General features: G+C 38.2%; 2 protein-coding genes across 3 annotated transcripts; both read left to right on the top strand.

Annotated features, from left to right (window-relative positions):
* The first annotated feature begins 607 nt into the window (after positions 1 to 607).
* On the top strand, positions 608 to 4,606 carry cav2 (caveolin 2). The gene is made up of 4 exons (XM_079449756.1): positions 608 to 712; positions 1,035 to 1,405; positions 1,997 to 2,184; positions 2,981 to 4,606. Exons 2-4 carry the CDS (start codon positions 1,256 to 1,258, stop codon positions 3,129 to 3,131), a joined length of 489 nt encoding a protein of 162 aa, XP_079305882.1. The 5' UTR covers positions 608 to 712; positions 1,035 to 1,255; the 3' UTR covers positions 3,132 to 4,606.
* A 671-nt stretch (positions 4,607 to 5,277) lies between these two features.
* Positions 5,278 to 11,584, top strand: cav1 (caveolin 1). Of its 2 annotated transcripts, XM_079450348.1 has the most exons (3): positions 5,278 to 5,595; positions 6,369 to 6,536; positions 9,904 to 11,584. In XM_079450348.1, exons 1-3 carry the CDS (start codon positions 5,560 to 5,562, stop codon positions 10,243 to 10,245), a joined length of 546 nt encoding a protein of 181 aa, XP_079306474.1. In that variant the 5' UTR covers positions 5,278 to 5,559; the 3' UTR covers positions 10,246 to 11,584. The 2 variants fall into 2 exon arrangements, with proteins under 2 accessions (XP_079306474.1, XP_079306473.1); XM_079450347.1 differs by lacking the exon at positions 5,278 to 5,595 and having other exon boundaries at positions 6,266 to 6,536.
* Positions 11,585 to 11,875: the final 291 nt, after the last annotated feature.

Genomic DNA, 11,875 nt, shown 5'->3' with positions numbered 1-11,875 from the left:
TTTATAGACCACAGTACTAAACCTGCAGTGAAGTTTGCAGCTAACAAAGTTATAATGATCTTACAATTCAGAATTATGATTATTAAAGTATATTTATATATTGTGCATCATTATTTTAAAAAGTATTTGGCCACTTTTATTTCCATAAATAAAGTACACATTTGGTTACTCTCTCTGAATTGAATTCATAAATCCTTTTTATGAATTTTTTGTAATTGAGTCTTTAGAAATGTCTTGATATTTTGAAGGCATTTTAATGTGGCTTCTTAATAATCTTTAATATATGGTTGTTGCAAGTGTACCTCCCCTCCAAAAAATTCACACACACTCACAGTAACACACTGGAAAGGTCTTGGCACCTTTATTGTTAAAAAAAGAGCTGTGTTTATCCATAGGGATTATAGCCGTATTGTGTATGTTCCCCTGGTCAGAATGTGCTTTTCACTCTCCTCTGTTGTGCTTTTGCTCTGCTGTCATGATCTGCAGCCTCTCCCCCTCTTCCTCTCCACTGTTACAACACAATGAGTTTGTTGTTGTGTGTCCATTGGTTCCAGAGAAACTTCCTCCAGTCCTTCTGGTTATAAACATCTAGACGTTCAATATAAATGTCAAAGGCCATGGATGCACAAACTTCAAAAGACTTTGTATAAGTCAGATGTCAGTGGCACAAGTCAACCAACTGGTGCAGTATTCAGAGCGTACAATGAATGAGGTTAACACAGGCAAATTATCTACTAACAGACGTTTTTTTTACCCTTAAACAAACATTTTTACTGTAAAGCTTATCTTTCACGAATTGCAATCCATAGACTAGATAAGCATGTTGCAGCACCTTTCTGACGAGTTCAAAAAAGTTTGTTCTGCATTGACTGTCCCATTGCAACTATACACATGCATGCTTTTTAAACTGTATATTAATAAATGCATGAATGAACCAACGTGTAAACAGTAGGAAAGAGATGAAAATATGTACAGTATATTGTCATGCACTAAAGTAAACACCATCTGTTAACATTCCATTCATTCTTTTCCAGTTAACAATTTATCAAGATAAGGAAGGTAAACGGAGATATATCCCTCAAAACTGTTCTTATCGTTGGCGCACATGTGTTGCTGTAAGAGTTTAACGAAGGGCCGCTCGTTTGTTGTGTCTACGCTTTGAAACGGGGCGTGCTCGTCCTGCAATGAGCGCGCAGTGCGCGTGCAACAAGCGCAGCAGAGAGGACTGTGCGTCCCGGTGACTCCAAAAACGAAAATGGGGCTTGAAAAAGAAATATCGGAGACCAGCGTCATTATGGATGAAGAGGAATTCAACAGATCGATTGAACCCATACTAGGGAAAGTTCCGCACTTGTATTCACCTGTGCCGGACAGAGATCCTAAAGACATCAACGCGCACCTAAAGGTAAAGGAAACTACTTAGGTTTAATTTCTAAATAAACATGGCTGATGTAAACGCTGATAACGTGTTTATATTACTCTGACTTTGATTCGAATTCGATGCACCTGCATATTTATGCATACTTTCAGTTTAGTTTAGGTCTCGTTGTAAACCTTCACGACAATAAAGCATGGTTTAGATGTATTTGTAAACAACATTAACCGCAAATTAACCAATAACTACAGTTTAACCATGACATTTGTAGTAACACTATGGTAATGCTTCAATGGTATTCACATTATCTATCTATCTATCTATCTATCTATCTATCTATCTATCTATCTATCTATCTATCTATCTATCTATCTATCTATCTATCTATCTATCTATCTATCTATCTATCTATCTATCTATCTATCTATCTATCTATCTATCTATCTATCTATCTATCTATCTATCTATCTATCTGTCTTTCTATCATCTGTCTGTCTGTCTGTCTGTCTGTCTGTCTGTCTGTCTGTCTGTCTGTCTGTCTGTCTATCTATCTGTCTATCTATCTGTCTATCTATCATCTATCATTTGTAAATTTGCCTTATTTCGTATTTAACACCACAGGTTGACTTTGAAGACCTCATCGCAGAGCCCATCTCTACACACAGTTTTGACAGAATCTGGATTGGCAGTCAAACTGTGTTCGAGTTGGTGAGATATGTCTTCTACCGATTCCTCACCACGTTTCTGGCCGTACCCATGGCATTCGTCACGGGAGTTGTTTTCGGGACCCTCAGCTGTATACATATTTGGTATGAAAAGGTTTTTTGTTGGGGAAGGCTGTTGGGCTTGCTCATGTTTTCCACTGTCCATAAAAAGAATATTTGTCTTGGCCACTTCCCACCTAGATAAAGACTGGCATTTCACTTCAAATAGAATAAATTGTTTTTTGGTGAAAAAGTTAAGTGTTTTTTAGAAAGTTGTTGGTATAGGTCTTTTTGCTGTCGTTTCCAAGTGCAGATGCACATACGGGTGAGGAAATGTTTCTGGATGAAGCTTCCCATTTACTGTTTTGCACGGTAGTGTAATGTGGAGTTCCACTCATGGTGGAAAAATCCTCGCATAACTCAGTGATGGTTTTCCATGACCTCTTGGTGGTTGATGGTCGATGTCCCTGAGCTAAAGGATGCCATTTAGCCCACGTGGGTGTTTGTAAACTTTACGACCCGGCATAACAACGTAGACCCCATTAGTTTAGGAATGAGTAGTTTTGACAAATGGGTCAGATAACATCACATGTGAAGATGTCAGTGAGGCAATACAATGGCACTTTCCCCCTTCCTAAACACTTAAGAATCGATTTAATCAATCTATTTAATGAATTATGTATCAATGTTATGAGTGAGTTGTGCTGACTGAAAGTTATTTCATATGCGCTGCTCAGAATGTCAACAACATCTAAGTTGATGATTTAGAGAAAGTGCTTGTGATGGCGGTCAATGCTCAGTAGCTTTTCCAAACACGCTGAAAACAAATTCACTCTGGTATGATTATTATATAATTCCTGTGTGTAAGCACACACAATGACAACCTGTCTTCTGTTTGTAGGTTGGTGATGCCAGCAATCCACGGTTGCATGATGACAATGCCTCCCATCCAGGTGATCTGGAGCAGCTTGGTGGACATCTTCATACGGCCTCTGTTCTTCAGCATTGGGAAGTGCTTATCATCCATTACCGTCAAGACTGTTCAAAACTAAGAGCTTAACTTTATCTAACTCTTCATAAAATCCATGGTTATCATGGTAGCAGCATTCAGCCGGGTGATGTACAAGACCTGACCAATCCCACCTGATACCGCTGCACATCTCTCGGTCGGGTTTATTTTGATCTTGTATTCGAAGGTATCAGCTGAAGGAGTTTTTTTATCCGTAACATTCCGATACACAACGGTAAAGGATTTTTCACCTTTTTCTTTACAGTTGCAACAATCATTCCATCATTTAGCCACTGAATAGGACTTTTGATGGGTGGTGTCAGTGCAGACATGCTTTTCGAGTACTGTTATATAAGTGTGATTAAGCTTTTGTGTTATAGATAATGCATGAAGATTTAAAGGGATAGTTCTCCCAAAAATTAAGTTCTGTCGTCATGTGCACATCTTGTACCGCGGAGTACATTGATTGTGTAGGACCGACAGCCTCGGTCACTATTTACTTACATGGGAAGTAAAGTAGCGAAAAACATTACTTAAAAATCTTGTGTTTTACAAAGAAAAGAAAGTTATACGAATAAAAAAGTATAAGGGTGAGATTCTAAATGATGACAACATTTTCATTTTTATGTGAACTGTACCTTTAAGAGATTTTAATGTTATGATTAAATGCAGGTTTTAACATTAACATTTACATTGTGCCATTAAACAATATGTAATGCTGCAGGTGCTTGATGTACTTATAAAGAATCGATTTATTTTGGGTTGATATTTATATAAAGAGTTGATCAGTTGGTCTTTATCAATGAGAGTGAATCAGATGCTCATATGTTTTTATTCTATTGATTGATCTGACTGCAGTGCACAAACTGTTCATAATTTTCAGGTCAATTCCTGTTAGTGCGTTCTGTACAAATAATACAGAAATGCTGTTGTTTTCTGTAACAAAATTTTCTTTATGTATCACACAAAATGGTGATTGGATTGCCTTGTAACGCTACGTTTGACATGCTGTTTGCCATGGATTTTGCTTTGTTAAGAGCGCCACAGAGTAAATGGAATATTTGACTGTGCAGTGGAACATAAGAGGCTCAGGTGCCATTTCTTCGCCCCCTTTAAATTATGTCATGTGACAAGCATGCCTAACACAACTCAGTATATAACTGAACAAATGCTAAAGAATGAAGAAAAACTGCATGCAACTATATTTTGCTTTGTTCTAATATCATGGACAGAGTTCACTGTGCACAGAAATAGATTTGTGCAACGATAAACCCTCAAGGTGAAATGTTCAGCTCTGCACAAAAACATCTGGCCGAGCAGGACTTTCAGAAGGTTTTGGCTGTAAATCTACATTCTGTTTAGCTGTCCCGTGAGTTTGTATTAAATGTCAGAAGCATTTTGTATCCACAGACAGTTTGGATCGTACAATCATACCAATAAAACTGTTCATGTGATGACATTGGATGTTGCTTTAAATAAAAAGAATTATATTTAATAAAAAAAACTTTATCAAACCTGTCTCTTTACATATGTCCATCATTGTTGTCGATTTTGTTTGCATATTTTGCAATATTTGCATCACTTTTTATGCAGCACCTGTCCTTGACCACACATTAAAATCGTTTTTTTAAACCAAGTTAGGCAAAGGCGAAATGAACAAGAAAATTCAATTGTGAGCATGCAAGTTTGCTGTTGTAGCAAACATTCCATACTAAAGTGTCTTGCCTTAAGGAAACGTTTGTAATGCAAATCACCTTTAGTGAACAGTGTAATATTAAAAAGTAAATCTCAGATCAGGTATTTACAGATTAGCAGACCTTTGAATGCAGTTGACGTTTGTGAAGATGAAATGTTGATGTAAATGTTTAAATTTAAATTTTTTGAGAGCAATTTTGGGTATGTTTATGAATAGCTTTACAAAACTGTTTTTGTTGGGATGGATAGTGAAGTGTACTTCAGTGGGTGGCACCTCATAAAATGTGTGAATGCCCGGAGTGTGCGTTTGGTACGTTTTGAGCTCACATTTTCCATGTGTGCTATTTCATAGTTTTAATGACTTTCTTATTAGTTTATTAATTGACACATGATGTCCTGAATGTGAAATTAAGGGTTTGAGTGTAAATTCTACGGCACCCAATTACACCTCCCATTTGGGGAAAAATCACGTCAAAATCTCCACCACTAATACCTCGCAGTTCTTGAGTGGCAGAGTATGGCGGGTTACATGCTCATTCATTCAACACACACTTGTGACTGAGAAACTCCCACTCTGCCTTGAGAGGATTAAGCAGAGCAGATAAAACACTGTTCGATAGATAAAACTGTGTATCGTGGGACTAATATAGAAAGCAAAGAGACGGTGTATGTGTTGCTGGATTTTGTTTCAACTCTCCACGCCTCCCACAGTTTCCTATGTTAAGTGATTGTCTTGTTTCCACACTGATCTGATTGCACTTCAGGCACGGGCCAGCATGACGAGCGGATACACGGACGAGACACCTGAAGAGGTAAGAGATTGCCTTTCACAGCAATATTACGTTATGAATCTTTTATTTTGGGGATATTCCTGTATCTTAATGCAGCGAGCTTGTATTTATTTCCCATTGGATCGGAATTTGGGTAGTGGGTTTACACAAATGCGTATCTCGATTTTTAGGCGGTGCGTTTGGCACCTTGGACCACTATTGGCTATTTTTTCCGCATGTTTGCCAATCGCCGTCTTATCTTTTTCTGGCACTCACTTGTGAACATTCTTTCTCTCCATGTCAGAACTCAACTTTGCTGTAAAATATACAACCCCTGCCTCCTCGTTCTCAAAAGCAAAGACACGAACAAACGTAAAATAGCTGGGAATAGGCATATTTAGAATTAAACAAGTTGTGTCATATGGACTTGTTTCAGATCTGCAACCGTGCGTAGAGGTGCGTCATGTGCCTGCGCGCGACGTATGTCCACTGAGCGCATCTTGCGTATTCTTTATGAAAAATAATACTTAATATGCATTAAACTTTTTTAAATGTGCGTGTAGATATTCTCAGTTGTACTTTTAATTGCAATGTGTTTTCCGTTTTATTTATTTTCTCTTTTACAATACAATCGCATCTGGGTGCGCACCGTGTTAACTGACGCCCCCTTGCGGTGTAATTCTGCACGCGCTCCAGAGGGGTGTGGTGCTTAGTTTCTATCCGTTTAAAAGCGCCCCATGCCAGGGGTGTCTGCTGAGTTGCGCCTCGGACAGGCTCACACACTTTTCATTTTCTGTTTTTTTTTGGAACCGCAGGAATACACGCACTCGCCGTTCATCCGGAAACAGGGCAACATTTACAAACCAAATAATAAAGAAATGGATAACGACAGCATCAACGAAAAGACCTTCCAGGATGTCCACACCAAGGAGATTGACCTGGTCAACCGGGATCCAAAGCATTTAAATGACAAGGTGGTTAAGGTAGGACAATCATTTAACACGTTTTGTGTTTTGTGCATGTTTTTCAAGCTTTAAAAATAGTCAGGCATGCTGAAAATGTATAAATATGATGTGTAAATATATGTTTATTTCTTAAACTATAGCATAACATATTACATAACATTATAGCATTTACATAATGCGTTTTGAAAAGCATTACTGTTGCATATTGATAGAAAGAATAATACAATATTTAAATCATATTTTTAAAAGTAGTTTGGCAATACTCTTTCTTACTGTGGCACTGCATGGAAACTCTGTCTCTGAAATGTGAAATGTTTGGACTGTGGCATGGGTTTGCGAAATCTGCGCAGCTCTGAGTTTGACACAGTCGGGGCTTCCTACTGTGTTAACGCTCGTGCAGTGACAAACTTTTTTTAATGGAGGAAATATTAAGACCTTCCTGTTTTTGAGCAAAGGCTGTACACCTAACAGTCTTTACAAAATATTTTCCTGGGCGTGGGGCAATTCCTTGCATAGCAACTCTCCTATAAAGAAGGAAAACTTCACCTCATGGGTTCAGTTGTTTGCTATGGTGATTGAACAATGCATACCACCTATTAAAAACTGAACCCCCTTCATCCATCCCCACCCTGTTCCCACCCCAGCTGCTTTATTCTCCCTTTCATTTCATCTCCCTCCCACCATAATATGATCCTGACTCCCTTCCCCGAGGATACAGGGATATGAATAGTTCTTATGATTTGACCGAAAATTACATCCAGAACGCGTTTTTGTTTGCTAAGGATTATGGGATTGAAGTCACAAGGGATTTCAATCTAATTTTGGGCAAAACAGACCATGAATGCACACAGTTCTTTGATTTTGTCCTTAAAAGGGGTTAAGCGAGTATGTCCCACAGTGGTCTTGCGTAGGAGAGCATAGCAGGGAATTCCCTTCTCCGTTTTCACAAACGCTCTGTGCGTGCATGCACAACCCCCCCTACACGTGGGGCGTTCCTCCAGCGGGACGTCCATACCGAACACATGGTCCAAGTGCACTCCCACAGATATATCCACATCAAAGACCCTTGTGTGCAGAAACACATGCGTTTAGCTTTCCCTGGAACAGAATATTTTCCTCTCATAAAATTGCATTCTTATAATAGCACGCTGGAGCGGATTTCCACTTTGTAATTTTGGCAGCGCACAGTCTGTGGTCAGGCCACGCAAGGACTGTATTCATCTGAATGGATGACATTACATTATGTTTTACATTCATGCAATAAGCGCGCTAAGTATACTCTTGACTTGCCTTACTGACTAACATAGGAAAAGATTATAGCCGATTGAGTTACAGTAATGAGGATTTGGGGGTGTGTAGTCACTGCACATAAATTTGCATTCCGAAATGAGTCATGAGTTGTTGCCATGGAGATTGCAAAGTTTCAGCCAAATAAACAAAGTAGTTGTTTTTATTCAACTGAAGTACATGCACAATAATGCCATTGTTTCGTCCTTTCTGTTGTCTGTCCAAGTAAGATACATTGTGTTTTGACCCTTACAAAAGTAAGTGTTCTTAAAGGGACAGTTCACACAAAAACAAAAATTCTGTCATCATTGACTCACCCCCCAGTTGTTCCAAATCTGTGTAAATGTATTTCTTCTGATGAACACAGAGAAAGATAGAAGAAGATTTGCAAGAATGATTATAAGTTATAACCAAACCATAGTCGGAAAAAAGAAAATGGTGGTAAACGTTTCTCAGAACTGTTTGCACTCCTACATTCTTCAAAATATCTTCTTTTGTGGTCAAGTTTAAGTTTGAAGACGTTCAAGGATATTTTATGTTTTAAGTAACTTATGTGTGCTATGAGTATACTTGTAAGTGTACTGTTTCAACTTTGCACTAAATTGGCCCACCCAAGTAAAAAAGTGCACCGAAATGTACTTTGAGTGCTCTGTTTTTATGCACTAATTTAGTACATATGTTTTTTAAAAAAATTTACAGGGCACTCTTAAGTTAACAGTTGTAAACTTTGATTACACAAATTGTCAACTGCATTTTTGGTTTTGTAAAGCAACTATAGTACAATTGAACCAAGTGAATTCAATACTATGAAAGTACACTTACTACAGTTAGTAGTTTTTGTATACTGCAAGTATACGTATGTTTTCTTTACGAGAACTCAACACCACCAGTGGGTTTAAAGAATGCAAATTCATATTTCTGTCAATACAGTAAGAACTGTTTGTCTGTTGAAGAACTGTTTATTTTAACATTGATAGAGTTGTGATATTCTGCAATGGAAACTATCCATTGGTTTATACTGTAGATTAATGAATAGGGAGGAAAGACTTTATATATGACAGCATAATTTAGAGTTTCTTTGCCAGCCTTAGCCATGATGGTTTCAAATCCAAGGGCAAGTCATAATCAATCAAATTACAGTTACGAAACATCCCCATTTTACTTTAACACTCTTTCATTATTTCCAAAAACAGGGTTTTTGGCAAAATGGATTAGGGAAAGCTTACTTATGCAGTATAGTGCTGTTACAAAACCCATCCTGCAGACACACACTCCAGAACCAGTTGTTAAATAAATATTAGCTTTATCTGGACACTCACAAGTCACTGTCAAGGACGACGAAATGTGTTTGTTTATGTTTTTTCTCTGTGTCACAGCTTAAATAAACACAGCAGTTTATAAAAGCAGGTGTACTGGATACAGTGTGTGGGGTCTGCCAACCTCAACTCATCTGCTGTAAGATGGAATGGGGTTTTATTTACAGGTCTTCTCTAAATGTTAGTGTTGGGTGTCAGGCGCAAATCATAGATAAGTAGATGGTGCTGGAGGATCGAGCAGGAGAAGGTGACGGTACCAGTCTGAGCGAACCACAGCAGAGTACTGTACAATGTAAAGAAGCTGTCTATGAGGAATGTATATCTGATGGTGGAGGAGAAATAGAGAAATAGTTCTGTGTCTTCAAATTTGTGTTGAATGAAAGAGTTTTTGTGTAGGAGACATATGGCATAAAGGAAAATGTTCTATATAGACATACTTTGTCTATACTTTTTATAGACATCATTGAAAAAATCAAAACATGTCTTAGATGTACAGCACCAAGAAAAAGGGCCTGTGTAATTTCTTTCCTAAATGTTGTTAAAATTCACTTCATTTTATTAATTTATATACAGTTAAATACAGGTTCAGTTCAATCTTGAATGTTGTGTATTGTATACAACAAAAAATGTAGTACCTTTTTGAATGTCTTGGAAATAAATCAGAATTTTAGTTAATTTTTTTTTATTTCATACATTAATGCTCAACATATCGGGAGACTGTTATATGTTTGTCACCACTATAAATCATACGATCCTGATGTTAAACCTGTTTTTGTCTTCAGGTGGACTTTGAAGATGTGATCGCCGAGCCTGCCGGCACCTACAGCTTCGATGGCATTTGGAAAGCCAGCTTCACCACCTTCACAGTAACCAAATACTGGTGTTACAGGCTGCTTACGGCATTGGTTGGCATCCCGCTCGCCCTGGTGTGGGGCATCTTCTTTGCCATCCTGTCTTTCATTCACATCTGGGCTGTGGTGCCGTGCGTGAAGAGCTACCTAATCGAGATCCACTGCATCAGCCGAGTCTACTCCATCTGTGTGCACACCTTCTGCGACCCTCTGTTCGAAGCCATGGGGAAGTGCTTCAGCAGTGTCCGGGTCACCACCACCAAGGTGGTTTAGAAACTGGGAATGGAAGACAGTCAGAGGGATAGGGTGGGAGCAGTCAGTGGAAACCAATGTTCAACACAGGAAGATAAAGCTTAGAAATAAATCTCTTTAATACAGAGAGTGAAATCAAAGTGAAGAGTTGCACTGTTTTTAGGTGGTCATTAGTTAAAACAGTGAGTCTTTGCTTTGAATTCCTAGGGATGTAGGATCTGTTGCCTCTCAATTTTTTTATTTTTTGTACATTTTTACAAAGTTTTCAAAAGCAAATAATTACACTTACAATTACAATGTTCTTGTCATTTGCCTCTTTTGTTTATCATTGTAGGAAACACCATTTTAAGATCTGCCTGTTGGGACAAGGCTGTGAATTAGTTGTTTTTGTGTCCCCTTTCCTTTAATTGTGTATCCACTTTGTTGGTTTTAAATAGTTCCTTTGTGTTAAATAATTTGATAGTTTAGTTACGATGACCTTATTTGTGGTCATCACTGGGGATGTTTTCCAAAGTATTGTATTTTTTTATATTTTCATTTTGGAGAAAAAGTAGGTGTGGCCCTGCTGATGTCGAGACTGCCCATCACACTGCATGCTGCCACTGAAAATAGTGGATGGCTCGAACACAGGGCAACAGAGGTGCCCTCGCTGAACTTTTTGTCAATGCAGCATTTATTAACAAAGAGACTGTTCCTGACTCGGTGACATATAACGCTTCACACTAGTCGTCATGGCAACAGCTTTTTGAGTGGCAGAGACGTAAACCTAGCTTGATCTTTCAGCAGTTTCAAGCAGATGATTGAACTTTTAACATTGAACATTACAACAGCTTTATACCTAAACATACACTTGCCATCGTTGAAGATGAAGTTTTTTGTTGTTTCTGCATTATGAAGTGACATCATTTGGTTTGGAAACAAACCTGTCTGCTTTTCTCTGTGTTCACTGTTGGACACATACACACTTACAGTACATAGACACACACACACATTGCCAAATGCTGGCAGCAAACTTAAGTTTCCAACCCCAGAGGCTGCGGATGAAGCAAAGTGGGGTATAGTATTTTTACTGACATTAAGCTCACTTTCGACACCTTATGTCTAGTTGCTTTGACTTAATCACCTCCTTGTCTACCTGCTGTAGTACCCATTGTGATGCTATTGATTCTGCCTCTGTAGACGAGATATTTGTATTCATATTTTTATATGAAAAATGAAATTCTCTTCCCTTTGCTTTTACTGTAAAATCACATCATGCTGTGCACATTAAAGAAAATGTAATATAAATCTAGTTGATTTTTATTTGTCTGGATTATTAAACCTTTTTTACAATGTATTTAAAGTAGCTACTGAAAATCCTAAAACAGGCAGTGGCTTCTTGTAATGAAATAGTATTTTATTAAATGGTTTTGCATTTGTTTAAAGCTCTTGTGGGATGCCTTTAGGCTCTCAGCATTCATCGGACCGTTACAGTCCTTGAAGCCATGCCAATTTATATTGCTTCATAAACAAAGTGTTCAGAGAGCAGCCAGTTCAACAGAAGCACCTCGGCTCAGAGTTACCGAATAAAAGGGAGAGAAATAATTCACGTCGATGCTTATTTATTTCTGGGTTCCCTTGATGCAGAGCTGTCCCACACAAAATTGTCCAC

Source organism: Barbatula barbatula, assembly GCF_947034865.1.
Source record: "Barbatula barbatula genome assembly, chromosome: 25".
NCBI classification, from domain to species: Eukaryota; Metazoa; Chordata; class Actinopteri; order Cypriniformes; family Nemacheilidae; genus Barbatula; species Barbatula barbatula.
This window is presented reverse-complemented; position numbering and strand designations above follow the sequence as displayed.